At 36.5% G+C, this 22,189-nt stretch overlaps 1 protein-coding gene across 1 annotated transcript in view; it reads right to left on the bottom strand.

Moving 5' to 3' along the window:
• The window catches only part of MYH15 (myosin heavy chain 15), a 163,626-nt gene that overhangs the window by 131,639 nt on the left and 9,798 nt on the right, over nt 1–22,189 (bottom strand). The window contains 4 exon segments of the mRNA XM_044669192.1: nt 17,316–17,417; nt 17,419–17,454; nt 20,633–20,840; nt 20,842–20,873. Coding sequence (XP_044525127.1) covers nt 17,316–17,417; nt 17,419–17,454; nt 20,633–20,840; nt 20,842–20,873 — 378 coding nt within the window.

The following is a 22,189-nucleotide window of genomic DNA, read 5'->3' as shown; positions in this document are numbered from 1 at the left end:
GAGAAAAACCAAGAACAAACAGAAATATGGTTTCTCTACACCTTCATAGTCAACCTCTGCTTCTCAGAGAGGAGAGTTGTTTTTTTTTTCAATTTTTTCCCCCTTTTTAAACACAGTCATCTAGAAATAGCAATTTCTAAAGTAAGGACTAGAACTTTGAGTTGGAATGTCCAAGAACTTCTATCATCACTGTGCTGAGGAGGGATACAGGGACTTCAAAAGTAAATGCCACAGACAGAAGGCAAGTATAGGTAACCCTTCCATATTGTGGGAGCTAGAGGCATGGCACCACCATGAGTTAGAGAATCTGTGTAAAATTTTTTGACTCTCCCTTCCTACCAGGGAAGAAGTCTGATTTTTTCTTTTTCTTTTATGGTATTAAAAGATAAAATATGTTGCTATTATATAATACTACATATGTATATTTATTATGCATTTCTGAATTTCCAGATTTATTTCGTGTCATCTGCTGGCCTCTGCATGTCATCTATGGCTTCCACAAAACTCTCCCAAAATTCCTCTTTCTTTCTTGTGCTGACCCACAATATATGGAAACTGCGATAGGGAAAGTTGCAATGTGCAAGGGATACTTGTCTATTTAAATCAATGACCTGTCTCAGCATAATCATTTCTCACCTCCTACCAAATAGGCAGCAAATCAAATTTATTCTTGATTCTATAATTATATTACTAAATTATGATATTTTTAAAATAAGACTATTAGTAAAGACTTTATGTTAGGCTTTAATATTAGAGTCCATTATAATTTCTGAACATGCTCAGTATCTAGAACTCCCAGCCTGAGAAATACAGGATATAACACTTTACATGCACACATAACAATAACAACTTCAATAATTCTGGCTGAGACTGTCCAACCTTTACTTCTGGCTCTTGATGGGTCTAAGCCAGTTTCTTCTTGCCATCACTGTGGGTTCCAACCACACACACATGCTCTAACCTAAACTTATTCTTCAGTATTTCAATATTTGTGTGTGTGTGTGTGTGTGTGTGTGTGTGTGTGTGTGTGTGTGATGGACTCCTTTGAAAGTCTGGTAAAGCCTGTGGTCCTTGTCTCATAATTATAAAATGCATAATATAAAATGCATAGGGTTACAAAGGAAATCAACTATATTGAAATGGTTATTAAAATTTTAAAAATAATTTCATAGATTCCCAAATTAAGAATTCCTGCTCCAAACCCTTGCCCTAGCATCATTTTTGTAACCTCAACTGTTTTTCTCCTTTTATTCTGTTTTAGACTAAGGCTAGGACCTGGATCTGTGATTTCATTGTTATGGTTGGTTCCTTCTCTGCAACTTGAGTCCTTGGGGAGTTGCCCAGAGCACCAAAAAGTTGTGACTTGTTCAGAATCAGACAGCCAGTATGTGTCAGAGGCGGGACTTGAAACCAGGTCGTGCTGGGTCTAAGGCTAGTTTTCTCTCCACTATGCTCTAATTCTATTCTAAGAAGCTTTAAAACTAGAGAAGTAGAATTGAAGAGAAAAAATTAGAGGAAAGGCCTGTCAAATGCAGGAAAATTCGATGAAAGACTTGGCATGTTTTATAAGGTAATGAGACTAATTTTCATCTCTAGTTTATGGGTTTATTCCCTTAAAAGGCACATCTAACATATTTATTCCCTTCCCCCAAAATGATATTGCTGCATTGTCTTAATGAATGAAACTACTTTCAAGAAACGCTGCCCAAAACTGAAGCCCATATAAAAAATCTGGGTGGAGGATAAGGGGAAGAGTAAGGCTTGCCCACAATTCTAAGACTCAAAAAATGGTCCTAGAAAATAGAAATGCAAAATATTGAAACAATTTTTCATAAGTCAGAATAGGAAATGTAGAATTTCTATAAATTCAAACCAATTTGGCTCTGATATTTGATTCTGAACAATACTGTAAAGCTATCTACTACTCTCCTTTTCTCTCTACCCCATTAAAAATTTGGACATCACAGTGGAATTGTTTATTGGCTATGGAACTGGGGTGGGAGGAGGGGAGGGAAAGAATATGATTCATATAACCATGGGAAAATATTCTAAATTAATTAAATAAACCTAAAAAAAAACTTGAGCATCACCCCAGCTCTTCCAGCATGGAGAGTTGAATCTTTGACTTATCTTGTCCTTTCATGCCCTTTCCAACAGACCTTCCATACCATAATTCCTTAGCCCTTTCATTTTTTCTGTATAATGTTTTTCTCATTAGAATGTAAGTTCCTTGATGGGCCAGAACTTGCTTATTTGTTTTTATTTCTATCTCTTAGTGCTTAACATTAGCACTAGAATATACTATGGGCTTAATAAATAAATGCTCTATCTGGGACACCTCAGGGGATAGGATAGCTTCACCTAGAGAGGGAACATCTTGGGTTCAAATCTGACCTCATACATTTCCTAATCATATGACCTCGGGCAGTCATTTAATCCCCATTTTGCCTAGCCCTCACCACTCTTCTGCCTTGGAACCAATACTTAGTTCTTCTAAGACAAAAGGCAAAGGTTGCAAAAAAATAAATTCTCTCTCTAAATTCCAAGATATACTTTCCTACTTTAAATAAATGATTCTAACAGTTATCTCATTTAACTATTTCTTGCTTTTGCTCCTCATCAGTGGGTTTCTTCATACTGCACAAAGTGAGGACAAAAGCCATAGCCCTTTGCTGGTTGTCTTTAGCCTAACCCCCAAACATTTCTAGAGGAATTATGACAGTTGCCTTAATCTAACTAAATATTCTTCTTTAATGCAATTGTTCTTCCTTTTAACTCTTTTGCAAAATACATGACAAAGTTCAATTTTCTAGATCCACTATCATCCCCTAGAGTAATTTTAAAAAATGAGGCACTGGAAGCACAGGAGTGAAAAAAACAAATTAGTTGCTCCTCCACTACATTATCTGGCCAACAGTAGGGTACCTTACTTTTCTGATATTTCATCCATATGCTGATGGTCATTCTGCAGATCCGTGGTGCTTTCTTGGCTTAGATCTAAATCACTCTCTTCTTTTTTTTTTTTCCAGTCTAGTTCCATCTTTGTTTTCTTTTCCTACTTTAAGATACCCTTAAGCTGACAAAAGAAAAATCTGTTATTTTTAACTAAATGATTAATAGCAATGAGATGCTTACACTCTCTTGCAGAAGGTAAATGTATATAGAAGAAAAGAGGAAAAGACAGAAACCATATATTACAAATGATATACACACCATATAATGTGTATATACTTGTTATATTACAGGAATACATTATAATAATTATATTAAATTACCAAGAGTATATGGCAATAAATATTGTCATATAACTAAGACAAGGGGAAGCCTTAGTAATGATAATAAGGACCTTTTTCATTATCACATCTGACAACAATGTTATTTACTATTATTTAAGCTACTTTGTGCCAGATACTATGTGAGCTCTTTGAATCGCAGAAAATATTTTGTACCTTTTTTTTCCTTAATATCACCAGCCCTTAACACAATGCCTGGAATGTAATGGGTTCCTAATAAATGCTAATTGACTGATTGATGGGAAACACAAAGGTAAGACGTAATTCCTTCCCCTTGAGGACCTTACATTTTAACGGAGAAGATCACAGGCAAACTACTATGAAAACACAAGATATACATAATACACACCCATAGTATAAATGAGATTCCTCAAAGGGCAGGCACTATGAATTTTGCTTGGTGGTAGGATATATAAGTGGAAATGTCCTATTGATAAAAGAAATCGTAGAACTGTAATCAGGGGAAATTCTTGAAAACTTAATACAAAGTCATGGCAGGTAAATTCTTGAAAGCAAACAAACTTCCTGAGAAATTATGTCTGCAAATGTTGAAAGCAAGAGAGAAAGTTAATGGCTTGGAGATGGGAGGTCCTGGATTCAAATATGGCCTCAGACACTTTCTAACAGGGTGATCCTGGGCAAATCACTTAATCCCTATTGCCTAGTCATTGCCCTTCTGTCTTAGAGTTGTTCCTGAGAGAAAATAAGATGTTTTATTTTTTATTGAAAATCCCCTAGGAATCCTGGTACTAAGTTTAATTGGTTAACCTAATTTAGGAGGAAAAGGGATTGGGGGCAAATGAAACAGAAAAAAGAGCCAGTGTGATACACAGGAAAAAGACAAAATGAAGAGAACACATGGCTGACTAGTCACACTTTCGAATGCAGCCTGGTTTCTAGGGAAAATGGGAGTGAACACATACTGAGCTTAAACCAAAACAAACCAAAAGATCCCCACTGCCTTTAGAACTCTTAAGTTATTCCTGCCATGGATTGTAAAACATTCACAAATCGAACATGCACAGTGGGATCTTCTTCTCCTTATACTTCTCAGTCAGTATAAAAATGTAGTTGGTTATATATGATCACCTGAAAATTCCTTCTTATTCTCTTTTCTCTGAGGATGCCTCATAAGTATTTATAGACCATTCCCAAAGATTTTATATAGATATGAAAGCCAATAGATGAATTTGTAATTGCTTATGCCTTCTCATTTGCCTTTTTAGCTGGGATAGATGTAGGAAAGATCTATTGTATTCTAGGTATATATATATAATTATTTAGTCAGAATCACACAGAATTGTGGAATTGGGAAGGACTTCAGAAATCATATAAATTAATCCAAAACTAAACAAATATTCTTGCTTAAAGATCTGTGAAGGGGATACATCACTTCCTCGTTCCATCTTCTTGATCTAAGTAGAACAAGTCAAATCCTTCTTCCATGTAATTGCCCTTCAAACATTTAAATATAATAGTCACACTCCTTGGGTTTTATTTGCTTCAAGCAAAAACAAAAAATAAAGAACAAATCCAGTTTGTTCAACCAGGCATGTGTCTTCATCGCAAAGTAATCCCCAGATTCTCCTATCATGACATTTTCAAATTTATTGATGTCCTTCCTAGAATCTGGTACTGAGAACTAGACATGGTACTATATATGTTGTTAGACCAGGCAAGGTGCAGTGCAATTATCATCTCTCTAGTCCTGAATACAATGCCTCTTTCAGAGCAACTAAGACTGCATTAATTTGGGGGGGCAGCTGGGTAGCTCAGTGGATTGAGAGCCAGGCCTAGAGATGGGAGGTCCTAGGTTCAAATCTGGCCTCAGACACTTCCCAGCTGTGTGACCTTGGGCAAGTCACTTGACCCCCATTGCCTACCCTTACCTCTCTTCCACCAAGGAACTAATACACAGAAGTTAAGGGTTTAAAAATATAAAAACAAAACAAAACAAAAAAAAGACTGCATTAATTTGGGGGGCTACTATCTCATACTGTTCACTAATTTGGAATTTGAGATTTGCTAAAACTCTGAGAATTTTGGGGGGACTAACTACTATTCTAGCCTTACCTCTCAATTTTGCACATATAAAAATAATTTTTTTCAATTCAAGTAAAGGCCTTTATATTTATCTCTATTAATTACTTTTTTAAAACATTTGTTCCTATATATTCTAATGTGTAAAAATATGTTTTGGATCCGAATGATTAATGAATGTGTTAACCATTCTTCCTAGTCTTGTGCCATCTAAAGTATTAATAATTTTATTAAATATATCTCATTCCAAGTCTTTGATAAAAAAATGTTAGCTAGCACAGGACTCCACTAGAGAGTCTCTTCCACCTTTTCATTGACCCGTTAATGACTTACTTTTTGGGGTCTGGATGTTCAACTAGTTCTGGTCCAGTTGTTCTCTTCAAACTATGTCTCCTATATATACACTAAAATTGCATATGACAGGGGCAGCTAGGTAGCACAGCAGATAGAGAGCCAGGCCTGGAGTTGGGAGGACCTAGGTTAAAATCTGGTCTCAGACACTGCCTAACTGTATGGCCCTGGGCAAGTACCTTAATTCCAATTGCCGAGCTCTTACCTCTCTTCTGATATTTAGTATATAAGACAGTAAGTAAGGGTTTAAAAAACTGTACATGGAGCGGTAGAGCCAAGATGGTGATGCAATAGCACGAGCCTTTTGAATCTCCTTCCAAACAATCATTACAAAGCCTCTCAAAAGGATAGAAATGGAAACCAGATGAGAAAGGGACTCTCACATTGGACGGAGCGTTAAAGGTAGGCAATGAGTAAAGATTCCTATGCTCTAAGGGGGTGAAACTGCAGTAATCAAAATGAAAGTTGATCAAACACACACACACACACACACACACACACACACACACACACACACACACACACACACCACCTACCTCTCCAGAGTTAGCGTGAGAGTTGAGGTCATCTCTAAATTCTCGGGACTAGCTGAAAGCACCACAGACTTACCCCGTGAGGGCAGTGCCAGGCCTTGGCAGCAAGACTCGAGTCTGAAGAGCACAGAGCTTGGGCAACAGATAATGGAGCTTGGGCAGAAAGATGGCTGACCACAGCTGAGGGAGCAGGGGCTGGAAAGATAGCCTCCAGGCAAAATGTGTGCTACACAAAGAACATCAGAGATCTACCTACCCTCACATAGGCTTCTAATAGGGAAAGGAAGATACTACCAAGGCAAAGCCATGTGAGTCAGAAGCTAAGAAAGCAATGACCACTGATATGCAGGAACCCCAGTCCACTAGTGGCAAAAGGAATAAGCAACAGCAAAAAAGAAAAACAAAATAAAAACCAACTCTTGACCATGGATAATTTCTATGGAGAAAAAAGTAAAATATAGAAGCAAAGGCAGAGAGTAAAAAACAAACAAGCACATCAAAACTTTCCCAAAAAAATGGAAATTGATCACAGGTTCTGGAGGAACTCAAAAAGGTGTTTAAGAACCAAGAAAGAAAGATAGAAGAAAAATATGAAGAAAAGTGGGAAAAAGAAATGAAAATAATACAAAAAGAAAATAACAGCTTAAAAGACAAAATTACCCAGGTGGAAAACAGGCACATAAATCAAATAAAATAATAAGCAAATTGGAGGTCAGAATTGAACTGCTGGAAAACACGAAAAGCAGGATAGACCAAACCAAAAAAGGAAAATCAAAAGATCACAGCTGAAAATCAGTCTTTAAAGACTAGAATTAGACAAGTAGAAGCTAATGATCACACAAGACAACTAGAATCAATAAAGCAAAATCAAAAGAATGAAAAAATAGGAGGAAACATGAAATATCTCATTGAAAAGACAACTGACTTAGAAAATAGATCCAGGCAAGACAATTTGAGAATTATTGGTCTACCTGAAAGCCTGGAACAACAACAACAAAAAAGCCTTGACATCATCTTACAAGAAATCAACCAGGAAAACTGCCCTGATATTCTTGAACAGAAGAGCAAAATAGACATTGAAAGAATTCCCTACATTAAATCCCCAAAAGACAACTCCCAAGAATGTCAGATCCAAATTCAAGAGCTTCCAGGCCAAGGGGAAAATACTGCAAGTGGTCAGAAAGAGACAATTCAGATATCAAGGAGCCCCAGTCAGTACTCCACAGGATCTGGTAACTTCCACACTAAAGGACCACAAGACTTGGATGATATTCAGGAAGGCAAGAGAATTGGGTCTACAATCAAGAATCACCTATCCATCTAAACTGACTATTTAATTCAGGGGAAAGAATGGGCACTTAACAAAATAGAAGATTTCCAAGCATTCCTAAAGAAAAGACCAGAACTAACAGGAAAATTTGATGTCCAAATACAAAATTAAAGAGAAACATGAAAATGTAAACAAGAAAGAGGGGAAAATCTTTAAGGGTTTCAATAAGGTCAAATTGATTATATTCTTATATGGAAAAATGTTACCTGTAACTCTTAAAAATTGCTTTCATTATCATAGTAGATAGAAGAAAATTCATAGGCAGAGGTTGTGGTATTAAACTGTTTAAGATGATATGTAAAAAAAATATTGGGACAAGGATGAAAAGGAGGATGGTAGGAGGAAAAACTCAAAGGAAGAAGTAAAACAAGATAAATTATACCACATAAAGAGGCGCATGGGAGGGGATGGAGGAGAATACTATTATAAGAAGGGGAGGAAGTAAGTGGTAATAGGTAATTCTTAAACCTTACTCTCAGTGAAATCAGTTCAGAGAAGGAAGAATAGTCAAATCTATTGGGGTAAAGAATCCAATCTTACCCTACAGAGAAGTTGAAAGGAAATAAGGAATGGGAGGGGGGCTGGGTGTGGGGCAGGAAGTATTAAAAGGGAGAGAAAGGTTGGAGGGGGAGAGTAAGACAAATAGGAGGGTAATAAGAAGTGAGGAGGTGGGAAGGAAAGTAAAATAAGGGTGGGGAAAAGGGGGTCTGAATAAAAGCAAAATACTGGTGTGGAAGGAAATAGTGAAAGGAGAAAGGGCAAGATTAAAAGATGAAATAAAAATGATGGTAATTACAGGTGGTAATTATAAATCTGAATGTTTTATGAATGGGATCAACTCACCCATAAAATGGAAGCAGAGAGCAGAGTGGTTTAAAAACCAAAATCCTACCATATGTTGTCTACAAAAAACACACATAAAGCAGGTAGACACACACAGGGTAAAGTTAAAGAGGCTGGAGCAGAATTTATTGGACATCAACTGAGAAAAAGAAGACAGGATTCATAATCATGATATCTGACAAATCCAAAGTAAAAAGAGATCTCATTAAAAGAGATAAGAAAGGTAAATACATCCTGATAGAAGGCAGTATAGACAACAAAGAAATATCAGTACTCAAAATGTATACACCAAATATTATAACATCCAGATTTTTAAAAGAGAAACTATTCGATCTTAAGAAGGAAATAGATAGTAAAATTATACTAGTGGGAAACCTCAACCTTCCTCTAGCTGATCTAGATAATTAAACCAAAAAATAAATAAGAAAGAAGTAAGAGATATGAATGAAAACTTAGAAAAATTAGAGTTAATAAATATATGGAAAAAATAAATAGAGATAAAAAGGAATATACTGTCTTTTCAGCAGCACATGGTACATTCACAAATATTGACCATGCACTAGGGCATAGACACATTGCAAACAAATGCAGAAAAGCAGAAATAATAAATGCAACTTATTCAGATCATAATGCAAGAAAAATTATAATTAGTAAGGGTACACAGAAAGGCAAATTAAAAATTATTTGGAAATTAAATAATCTGATTCTCCAAAACTTGTGGGCTAAAGAATAAATCATAGAAACAATTACTGATTTCATAGAAGAGAATGGCAATGAGCAAACAACATACCAAAATTTTGCGGATATAGCAAAAGCAGTACCCAGGGAAAATTTATATCCCTAAGTGTCCATATTAACAAAAAAGAAAAAGAGGAGATTAACAAATTAGGCATGCAACTAAAAAAAAAGGAAACGAACAAATTTAAAACCCTCAGATAAAGAACAAATTGGAAATCCAAAAAATCAAAGGAGAAATTAATACAATTGAAAGTAAAAAAACTATTAAACTAATAAATAAGAGTAGGAGCTGATATTTTGAAAAAACAAATAAAATAAAATATTGGTTAATCTAATTAAGAAAAAGAAAGAGAAGAACCAAATTAAAAGTATCATGAATGAAAAGAGTGATCTCATCTCTAATGAATAGGAAGTTAAAGCAATTATTAAGAGCTATTTCACTCAATTATATGACAATAAACATGACAATCTCAGTGAAATGGATGAATATTTACAAAAATATAAATTGTCTAGATTAACAGAAGAGGAAATAGAATATTTAAAAATCTTGTATCGGAAAAAAAAATTGAACAAATCATTGAAGAACTCCCTAAGAAAAAATCACTAGGGCCAGATGGATTCAGAAGTGAATTCTATCAAACATTTAAAGATCAATTAGTCCCAATACTCTACAAACTTTTTGACAAAATAGGCAAAAAAGGAGTCTTATCAAATTCTTTTATGATACAAATATGGTACTGATTCCCAAGCCAGGAAGACCAAAAACAGAGAATGAAAACTACAGACTGATATCCTTAATGAACATAGATGAAAAAATATTAAATAAAATGCTAGTTAAAAAGCTACAGCAAGTTATCACAAGGATTATTCACTATGCCCAGGTGGGAATTATACCAGGATTGCAAGGATGGTTTAATATTAGGGAAATTATCCACCTAATTGACCACATCAAAAACCAAACTAATAGAAATCACATGATTATCTCAATAGATTCAGAAAAAACCTTTGACAAAATGCAACACCCATTCCTATTGAAAACACTAGAAAATATAGGAATAAAAGGGCCTTTCCTCAAAATAATAAACAGTATTTATTTAAAACCATCAGCAAGAATCATCTGCAATGGAGACAAGTTAGATGCCTTCCCAAAAAGATCAGGAGTGATGCAGGGATGCCCATTATCACCACTACTATTTAATATCATACTAGAAATGCTAGTAATAGCAATTAGGGGGGGGGAAGAAATTGAAGGAATTAAAGTCAGCAATTAGGAAACTAAACTATCACTCTTTGCATATGACAAGATGGTATACCTAGAGAATCCAAGAAAATCAACTAAAAAGCTAGTAGAAATAATCAATAACTTTAACAAAGTTGCAGAGTACAAGATAAACCCACATAAATGATTAGTATTCCTATGTTTCCAACAAAACCAAGCAGCAAGAGTTAGAAAGAGAAACTCCATTTAAAATCACTATTGACAATATAAAATACCTGGGAATCTACTTGCCAAGACAAATTTAGAAATTATATGAACATAACTACAAAACACTCTTCACACCAATAAAACAAGATCTAATTGGAAAAACATCAATTGCTTGTGAGTATGATGAGATAATATAATAAAAATGACAATCCTACATAAATTAATTTACTTATTCAGTGCTATACCTATCAAACTACCAAAACACTTTTTTATAGAATTAGAAAAAATTAAGAACAAAAGATCAAGAATATCAAGGGAACTAATGAAAAAATAATGTGAGGCATGGAGGCCTAATGTTACCAGATCTCAAACTATACTATAAAGCAATTATCATCAAAACTATATGGTACTGGTTTACAGATAGAAGGATAGATCAGTAGAATAGACTGGGGTTAAATGACAGTATCAAGATAGTGTTCAATAAACCCAATGATCTCAGCTTTTGGGACAAGAACCCACTATTTGACAAAAACTGCTGGGAGAATTGGAAAACAGTATGGGAGAAATTGGGTTTAGATCAATATCTTACACCCTATACCAAGATTAACTCAGAGTGGGTAAATGACTTAAATATAAAGAGGGAAATCATAAAGAAATTAGGTGAGATTAAGATGGCTGCAGAGTAGAAGCAGGACACTTTACTCTCCTCACCGACCCATATAGCATACCTCCAAAGGACAAAAAAAAAAAAATCTAGATGAAAGAAGTTACTCCATAATAAGGCACAGTATCAAAGGTACATGGGATTTGGGCACTTCCATGCTATAAGGAGGGTAAATAGCTCCCATCAAAACATGAGCTGATCAACACCCCCCACCCCACCCACAGTACCAGAGTCAGAAGCTGTGCAACATAGTTAGAGAGAGCAGGGGCACAAAATCCAGCTCCTTGGAAGCTAACTAGCACCACTAGGAGCTTGCCTCTGAGTGTAGCAAGACTTGAGACCCCAGGAGGCTGGAGAGTGCAGACTGGGGGTGCAGGAGTGGGGCTGAGAGAGGCAGTGGACAGTGGAAGCAGCTCAGCACACTGAGATTCAGGAGAAAACCTCAGGTGGAGGAATAAGCATGGGCCAATTTCCAGGCTCTGGGCAGCCAACTAGGACCATATGGGCTTGACTCTGAAAACAGCTAGACCAGAGACCCCAGAAAGCTGGGGAGCACAGGGCTTGGGCACAGGAGTGAGGCTGAGAGGGGCCATAGACAATAGAGGTCTAACAGACAGTGGAAGCCAGGAGACTTGCAAAGTAGCCTCAGTCAAAAACTGCTCCTTAGCTCCCTACAAAGAGAGTCTGCCTGCTTTACTCAGACTTCTGGCTGAGAAAGCATAATGATGCCAAGCAAGGCCTAAGAAATAACCACCAAAAAGACCAAGAAAAAACCTCTGACACTTGATAACTTCTGCACAGAAAAAAACCACAAACAGGGGAGGACAAACAATTGAAGATATCCAAACCTTCCCCAAAAAATGAAAATTGGTCACAAGCTTTTGAAGAGTTCAAATCTGAGAACATGAGAAAGATGAAAGAGATCTGGCAAGAAAATAGCAGTTTAAAAGGCAGAATTTCACAGTTGGAAATTGAGGTTCAGAAATCAAATGAAATGATAAACAAATTGAAGACCAGAAATGATCAGCTGGAAGCCATGAAGAGCCAGATAGACCAGAATGAAAAGGAAAACCAAAAGATTATAGCTGAAAACCAGTCTTTAAAAGCTACAGTTGGGCAAGTAGAAGCCAATGATCTCACAAGACAGCAAGAATTAATAAAGCAAAGTCAAAAGAGTGACAAAATAGAAGGAAACATGAAATAGCTCAATGAGAAGATAATAAATAAAAAAACAGGTCTAGAGGAGACAACTTGAAAATTATTGGTCTTCCAGAAAAATCAGACAAATAGAAATCTAGATATCATACTACAAGAAATAATCCAAGAAAACTGCCCCAATGTCCTTGAACAAGGGAGCAAAATAGACATTAAAAGAGCCCATAGAATACCCTCTACACTAAATCCTCAGAAGACAACCTCCAGGAATGTAATAGCCACATTCAAAAACTTCCAAGTTAAGAAGAAAATATTATAAGAAGCCAGAAGAGACAATTCAGATATCAAGGGACAACAATCAGGATTACACAGGATCTGGCAGCCTCCACACTACAAGACTACAAGGCTTGGAACATGATATTCAGAAAGGCAAGAGATTGGGTCAACAACCAAGGATTACCTACCCATTAAAACTGACTATATACTTCCAGGGAAAAGTATGGGCATTCAACAAGATAGAAGAATTGCAAGTATTTGCACAGAAAAAAACAGGAATAAATGGAAAGTTTAATATCCAACCACAAAAAAACAAGAGAAACATGAAAAATTAAATAAGAAAGAGAGGGGAAAGAAAGAAAACTCTTATCTTTAAATTGCCTTCTTCAAGGGCTTCAATAAAATCAAATTATTTGTATTCCTATATGGAGAAATATTATGTGTAATTCTAAAAAATTGTACTCACTATTATAGTAATTAGAAGAATTAATCATAAGGAGAGGTTGGAGTACTAAATGGTCTAAGATGATATGATGGGGGGAAAGAGGGGGTAGAAGATGGCGCCAAGAGTAACTTGAAGGAAAAAGAAAAATAGGATAATCTATACCACACAAAGAGGGCATGGGAAGGGGAGGGGATGAATACTATTATAAGGAGAGGAAGAGAGCATTAAAAGGAAATACTTAAACCTTACTTTCAACAGAATTAATCCTGAGAGGGAAGAGTAACTAGATCCATTGGGATATCAAATTCTATCTAACCCTACAGATAAAGTCAGAAGGGATAACCAAGGGCGGGCAGTGGGAAGGGAAGTTTATAAAGTGAGGGGAAAAGAGGGGGAAGGGAATTCATTAGGCCTTAAAAAATAATAAGAGGGGAAGAGAGGGGGTGGAAAGGGTAGTAAATCAAGGGAGGGGACAAGGGAGCCTGATTTAAAACAAACCACTGGTTTAAAAAGGAATAGTGTAAGAAGAAGGTGCAGAAGTAGGAGAGGATATCAAAATGTTGGGGAATACACAGCTGATAATTATAACTCTGAATGTGAATGGGATTAATTCACTCATAAAACAGAAGCAAATAGCAGAGTGGATTAGAAAACAAAATCCTAACATATGTTGTCTACAAGAAACACACATGAGGCAGGTGGACATACACAGGGTTAAGTCAATGGCTGGAGCAAAATCTTTTGGGCTTCAACTGAGAAAAAGAAGGTAGGAGTGGCAATCATGATTTCTGATGAAGCCAAAGTAAAAATAGATCTGTTTAAAAGAGATAGGGAAGGCAATTACATCCTGATAAAAGGCAGTATAGATAATGAAGAAATAACTGTACTCAACATGTATTACCAAATGGTTCCAGAATATACAAGTATACCAGAATAGTATACTTGTCAGATCTATGGGAAGGAAAAGATTTTAAAACCAAGCAAGAGTTAGAAAAAAATCACAAAATGTAAAATAAATAATTTTGATTATATTAAACTAAAAAGTTTTTGTACAGACAAAACCAATGCTACCAAAATTAGAAGGGAAGCAACAAATTGGGGAAAAATCTTTATAACAAAAAACTCAGACAAAGGTCTAATTACTCAAATGTATAAGGAGCTAAATCAATTGTACAAAACATCAAGCCATCCCCAAATCAATAAATGGGCAAGGGACGTGAATAGGCAATTTTCAGATAAAGAACTCAAAAGTATCAATAAGCACATGAGAAAGTGTTCTAAATCTCTAATAATTAGAGAAATGCAAATCAAAACAACTCTGAGGTATCACCTCACACCTAGCAGGTTGGCTAAAATGACAACAGGGGAGAGTAATGAATGTTGGAAGGGATGTGGCAAAATTGGGACACTAATGCATTGCTGGTGGAGTTGTGAATTAATCCAGCCATTCTGGAAGGCAATTTGGAATTATGCACAAAGAGCTTTAAAAGAATGCATATCCTTTGATCCAGCAATACCACTACTAGGTTTGTAGCCCAAAGAGATAATAAGGAAAAATACTTGCACTAAAATATTCATAACTACTCTCTTTGTGATGGCAAAAAAATTGGAAAATGAAGGGGTGTTCCTCGATTGGGGAATGGCTGAAAAAAGTGTGGTATCTGATGGTGATGGAATACTCTTGTGCCATAAGGAATGATGATCTGGAGGATTTCTATATGAACTGGGAGAACCTCAATGAACTGATGCAGAGTGAAATGAGCAGAACCACAAGAACATTGTACACAGAAAGTAAAACGTTGTGGAAAAATTCAATGTAATGGACTTCGCTACTAGTAGCAAAGCATCAAGCTAGCATGCTCCTGAAGGACTTATGGAAAAGAATGCTATCTACATTGAGAAAAAGAACTGTGGGAGTAGAAATGTAAAAGCAAAACATATGACATCACTTATCACATGTATATATGGGTATGTGATTTGGGGTTTAGGCTTTAAAAAATTGCTCTATAGCAAAAATGAATAATATGGAAATAGGTATCAAGTAACAACATTTGCACAACCCAGTGGAATTTATTTTCTGCTCTGGGAGGGGGAGGAAAGAGGGGAGGGAAAGAAAATGAATCATGTAAACTTTGAAAAATATTTTTAATGAATTTTTTCCAAAAATTGTGTATGATGATGACAGTTGTGGCTATGAATATAGCTTTGTTTACTGATGCAGTTATGGAAAATGTGCTAGGTGAGATCAAAAGCCCTCTAAAGTATTACTTGTTGATATCAAAAGCCTGCAAAAAGCCTCAACCCACACATGGCATTGCATCAGTTGCATTTATCCCTGGAATATTAATTACGCAGTCTCTTTCATGAAATCTATAATAATTCAAAATGATTTTTGAATCATTTATAATAAAAAAAACAAAGCAGATTAAAAGCACTTATTGTCCATTTAGTTGGATGATCATTTAGTCAAATTATCATTACGAATATCCTTGACAGGCCAGATAATGGACTGTGCCCAGAATGAAGAAAAGATTATACTTATAAAAACAGAACAATGCTATAGATAATCTCAAAATGCTCACTACTTTAAGACTTACATTTTCCTAGAGATAGTATATCCCAGGTTCAAATCTGGCCTCAGACACTTCCCAGGTATGTGACCCTGGGCAAGTCACTTAACCCCCATTGCCCAGTCCTTACCACTCTTCTTCCTTGGTCCCAATACCACAATATTGATTCTAAGATGGAAGATAACAGGTTTAAAAATAGACATGTCATTAACATCATTGTTCTGATGATGATGTATATGGTTCTGAAGCAAGGAACACAAAGGAAAAGAAGTTTAAATAATTTAAAAGGCAATGAATAAATAAGTGCTTTATTTAGCACATTGCTAACAATAATTTCCAGGCAAAAAATTGAGATGAGATTTTTATCAAGAACATACATTATGAGGGCAGCTGGGTAGCCCAGTGGATTGAGAGCCAGACTTAGAGATGGGAGGTCCTAGGTTCAAATCTGGCCTCAGACACTTCCCAGCTGTGTGACCCTGGGCAAGTCACTTAACCCCCATTAACTAGCCCTTACCACTCTTCTGCCTTGGAGCCAATACGCAATATTAACTCCAAGATGGAAGGTAAGGGTTTAAAAAAAAAAGAACATACATTACTACCAAAGTAAAAAAGAAAGATAAAAATTGACAGCCACATGATACTTTTAAAAAAAAGTAAGAGTGAGATCTTAGGACATTCAGTAGCTCTTCAATAGAGGATTTATGAGAAAATATTTCATATAAGATGAAAGTGTGGTGAGATTAAAATTTGCATTAATAAAAAGAGTACCCCCACCTGTGAAATTATAGATCCATTAAAATCCTAAAGTACTGGACAGTAAAGCATGTATTTGCATGTATTTCATGTCACATATCCAAACAATGTATATAATTACATAAAGCTGTTTACTTTATAACAAGGGTGTTAACCCTGTCTTCTAATACCAGTTAATAAGGTAGAGATGAAGATGGAACAAAGGCCAGGAATGAGGCCAGATTAAAATCGAGAGGGTCAGGAAAAGGTTATGACCAATTTTCATAGAATTAGCATTAGAATGGCATTGGTGGCATTGCAGCCCAGTCATGATGCTGAAAATAGGAGAGAGACAAGCTTCCATTACTGCAATGCACTGCTGTCCAACGTATGGGGAAAGGAAACACTTTATGAAGAAAAATCTGTGGCATTACTCTCAGTATTCCTCCATTAAGTCCTTGAAAAGTTATACCTATAGATATAACTCAATTCCTGACATGATTAACTTAAATACCGCATTTTATCTTCTACTTAGTATTGACACTACAGATATTGTCTCTTCATCTATTTTTAATTTCCTTAGGACCGAGAACATGTTTTACTCCTACCATGGAGACCTCTCCCTTACCCTAGTCAGTGTTTACTATCATCTTCTGCCAAGAGTAGAGTAAACATAAGTTAGCTGAACTGAAATGCAACAAACTCGAAGTCTTAATCTTTTTTTATCCTGTTGATTAGTACAGATTGAAAGAATTGCCAAACTAGTTACAGAAATAATCATTATGAGACCAAACATGCCTCCAAGTGTTCTGGATTCTTTAAAAACAAAATATATGAAAAACAGAAACAAATCCAGAAAGGGAAAAGGACCACTTACTTGCCTCCTTGGCTTGTTCTATTTTGAGTTTTGTCTTGCTTTGTTTAGGGTGTGGAGTATGTCTTCTTCGACTTGCACCTTACCTACAGCACATTTGTGGGCCTCATTGGTGACCTTTATGGCTCTGTTAAGTTTATTAAGTATCATCATTTAGTGCTATTTCCGTCAGGTCCTTGACCTGTGTTTGAGGTGACAGCAGTTTCAGACCTCCTTCCTTAGAGCCAGCAGGACATTTTAAGGAAGCCATCGTATCCATTTTTTTCATACTGGACATTTGGGTGGTAGCCAGTGTATAGACAGGTTCATGATGACATGAGAAACTTAATACCTGTTGGACCTATAGAAATTCTAAGGCAAAATGATCTCTTCAGGCATTTTGGATAGAAATTATCTGTTACCAACCTATATTCAAACAAAGCACAAATCTAGACCTCAAAGGAAATTTGGAGACCATCTAATCCAATCCTCTCATTATGGAGATGAGGAAATGGAGGTCCAGGGAAGTTTATCACACAGGTAGTACAAGTGGTTGAGATTTGAACCAAGATTCTCCAAGTTCAAATTGAATGTTCTTTCCAATAAGCCATATTTGCCATTTTAAAAATTTTATTTAATTAATTATTTTAGAAGATTTTTCCGTGGTTGCATGATTCAAGTTCTTTCTCTCCCCTCCTCCCTCCCCACTTCTGTAGCCAATAAGTAATTCAACTGGGTTTTACATGTGTCATCAATCAAGACTTATTTCCATATTATTAATATTTGCACTAGGGTGATCACTTAGAGTCTACATCCCCAATCATATCCCCATCAAACAAAGCAGTTGTTCTTCTGTATTTCTGCTCCCACAGTTCTTTCTCTGGATGTGATTAGCATTCTTTCTCATAAGTCCCTCAGAATTGTCCTGGATCATTGCACTGTTGCTAGTAGGGAAGTCCATTATGTTCAATTGTACCACAGTGTATCCGTCTCTGTGCACAATGCTCTCCTGGTTCTGCTCCTTTCACTCTACATCAGTTCCTGGAGGTCATTCCAGTTCACATGGAATTCCTCCAGGTCTTTATTTCTTTGAGCACAATAGTATTCCATCACCAACAGATACCACAATTTCTTCAGCCATTCCCCAATTGAAGGACATTCTCTCATTTTCCAACTTTTTGCCACCACAAAGACTGCAAGCTATGAATATTTTTGTACAAGTCTTTTCCCTTATGATCTCTTTGGGATATAAACCCAGCAGTGGTATGACTGGATCAAAGGGCAAACATTCTTTTAAAGCTCTTTGGGCATAGTTCCAAATTGCCATCCAGAATGGTTGGATCAATCCACAACTCTACCAGCAATCATATTTGCCATTCTTAAAGTACTGTGATATTTAAATATATTTTATACCACATTTATGCCTTCTCCTTGGTGGCAGGAGGGAAGGGAGAGAATTTGGAACCCAAGTTTTCTTTTAAAGAATGCTAAAAATAAACAACTTTTTAAAAAATTAAGTGCTATAATATTTTTAAAATGCAAGATGAATCTTTGGAAGAGACACCTTCTCTGCAGGGTGAGACTAATTGAAAATCATCAGCCTAAGAATATGGGGATATAGAAAGACCTAATAAGCTTGCATCTGGAATTATCATCAAGTGGGCCTGAGGATGGTATCTCCATGAATCCCAGCTTATAAAGCTTTCTATGGTAAACACAGTGTTTTTCACATAGTAGGCACTTAATAAATATCTGTTGATTTAAATTATCTGTCTTGATCAGGGAAATTTCTTGTTCTGGTTAATCTAATATTCTGGTAATTGTAGTCATTACATATGCTATACAGAAATGACTTTTTCATGAAGTGAAATTTTCATGAAGTGAGAATCCAGAAAATCATGGGTAACACTAAAAAGCATTCTGAACTGAAGTTTTTCTCTGTTGTTTTAGAAGGTTTGTGCTATATCCTCAGGGTCCTGGGTTCACAGCTTCAGTAGCTGGAAGAGATCTTAATGATCAGTAGTCCAACTCTCCAATCTCATAGATGAGGAAGACCCTGAGACCCAGAGAAAGGAGTGCTTGCCTGAGTACATCCAAACAGAAAGCATCATTACAAAACACAAAATATCATTATTATACTGGTGATAAAGTGGTATAGCCACTGAAAAGTGAGTTCTGGGCATACAGTGCCTAACAGCTAAACATGTGAACCTGAAACTTGAATCTTTTCATCTGAGAGCCAGGAAAGGGAAGAGGTATTGTTCTTCAAAGTCATCATTAAAGCTTTATACAAAAACTTTGAAGGGTTTAGCCATTCTGAGCAATCATGACTAAAGACAGTTCAGAGGACTGATAATAAAACATGCTACCCACCTCCAGATAGAAAAGCAAGTGTTTGGCAAGTGCCTGGCACATAGTAGGCATTTAAGTGTATCGATTGATTGATGAATGGACAGAAAGAATGTAGATTGAGACTTTTTTTGACATGGCAAAAATTTGTTTTGTTTAAATACACGTGTTTGTAGAAAGTTTTGTTTTTCTTGCTTTCAGGGAGGAGTAGGAGAAGAGAGAAGTAGGAGGGAGAGAATAAAAACAAAATAAATGTGAATTTTAAAAAGTTTTACATAGGTGATGTCTACCAGTTCCAAATGTTTGACACACATCATATTGGCTACTCTCAATAGCTACTCTCAACAACTACAAAGACAAGAAAATCAATTCTCTAATTAAAAATAAAGCACTTCATTCAAAGTCAAACAGCAAATTTGTAACAGAATCAAAATTGCTCCCCAATTTTGGTTTTGTATGAGTGTGCTCTTACAACAATGACCAATATGGAAGTATATTTAGTATGGCCCAGATCAAATTGCTTACCATCTCTGAGTGGGAGGGAGCAAAGGCAGGGAAGGAGATGTTTGGATCTTATAATTTTGGAAAATGAATGTTGAAAATAATTATTACATGTAATTGGGAAAATAAAATAGCTTTGAATGTTAAAAATTGCTACCCGTTCCAAATCAGCTTTTTAGTTGACTGTATCAAAATGTTTCCTTTTATGATAAAAAAAACCCTTTGAGTCCAAACAAATCCATTTCAATCTTTCTATTAGATTTTGTACACAATGATTTTGAAGTAAATGGGGAAAAATTTATTTGGAAGAGTAACTGTGATTTCAACATAAGCTTGTGTTTGAAATCTACATTTGATGGCTCAGCACACTGTGTTCTATATGTTATACCAGTTTCAACCTTCCTGTAACCTAAGGGAGCCAGTTCTTGTGCTAATTAAAAAGAACCTGGTGACAGAAACCAGATTTGAGAGAACTGTAGTACAGGCATGTGGGCCACCAGTCCTCCCTCTTTAGAGGGGGAAAAAAATGCCTTATGTTTTGTAGAGCGCTTTTCTTTATCTGGCTTCACCAGTGTTGTTTCCAGGTCATCGATTTCTTTCTTCAGCCCAGGGCATTCATCTTCCAGTTCCCTCCTCCTGGCATTCAGCTTGGAATTTAGCCTCTCTTCTTCCTTCACCAGCTCAGAAAGCTCTTTGACTTTGGCCTCCAGCTGAATCTTGGATTTTATCAGGGTTGTTCTGTTTTTCAACATCTGCCAGGGTGTCTTGCTCCTACCCTGATGCAGAGAAAATTTTGCCAACAGCTGGAAGTAATTCATCAGCAAAGAAAGAATGCTGTTTAACATTTAGCAGAGAGATAATTACCTGCCCTCTGTATAATATATCCTCCACCTACCTTTTCTTAAACACTGAAATAACAGAACAATCACCATGATGAGTGTTCGCTTATGTAATATGTACCTATGTTTAGAGGTAAATTCAATCTTTCACACTCAATTAATAAGTTAAATTACCTTTTCCGGGGCATTGAATGGAATCCTAGTGACCAAAAACCAAATATGTTATAAAGTAAGCCATTTGTGTGTGAGTCCGCAGTTTCTGGAAATGTTCATGTTGGCCCATAGTCTGAGTGAATGTTGTTATGTCTGAAAGGAAGGAAAAAAATCACATTCCAGAACAGTATTACACTCCAGAATGTAGGATATTTATGATGGAATCCATTACATAATATCATCAGTCAGAGCTGTAACTAGCAGAGAGGAAACAGGGCTTCATCTCAGCCCTAGTGTCCAGGGGTGAGTGTCCTCCCTAAGGGGCTCCTTGGTGAATGTCCTCCTCAATACTATGTCTCAAGGACCTCCAAGCTTCTAATAATCATGGCACAAGAGCCTGAAGGCTATTCTTCAACCTTTCTGCCCTTTGACACCCCTTTCCTGGGGCCCCACCTTCTTCCCTCAGTCTCCCCAGAACTTCTCTGATGATGGGTTATCCCTTCTTCTGGATTATACCCATAGACGAACAGTTCTCTGTGCTGCCACCACCATGCTCTTTACTTATTTTTTTCTCACATGGAAAAAAAATCCTAGTTATAGCTTTGTCCTCAATACTTTCATTTGTAACCTAGCTAGGTCTTAAGTGGACATAACCAGGTACTAGGCAGTGTGCTGTAGAGGACAGGGGTGCATCTGACATTGAATTCAGGAAGCCAGGGGTTCTAGGCCAGGGCACATTTGAGCTATTACCCTGAGTAATTTCTTAGTGTTTTCCTCTATTCTTAAGACTACATAAGCTAGGGGGCAGCTAAGTGACTTGGTGGATTGAGAGCCAGGACCACAGATGAGAGTTTCTGGATTCAAATTTGACCTGGGCAAATCATTAACTCCCACTGCCTAATCCTGACATTTTTCTGCCTTGGAACTAAAACACAGTATGGATTCTAAGACAGAAGGTTAGGGAGAAGAGGAAGAAGAGGAAGAGGAAGAAGAAAAGGAAGAGGAAGAAGAGGAAGAGGAAAAAGAAAAGGAAGAGGAAGAAGAGGAAGAGGAAGAAGAGGAAGAGGAAGAAGAGGAAGAGGAAGAGGAAGAAGA

This window comes from Gracilinanus agilis, chromosome 3 (assembly GCF_016433145.1).
Source record: "Gracilinanus agilis isolate LMUSP501 chromosome 3, AgileGrace, whole genome shotgun sequence".
Taxonomy (NCBI): Eukaryota; Metazoa; Chordata; class Mammalia; order Didelphimorphia; family Didelphidae; genus Gracilinanus; species Gracilinanus agilis.
This window is presented reverse-complemented; position numbering and strand designations above follow the sequence as displayed.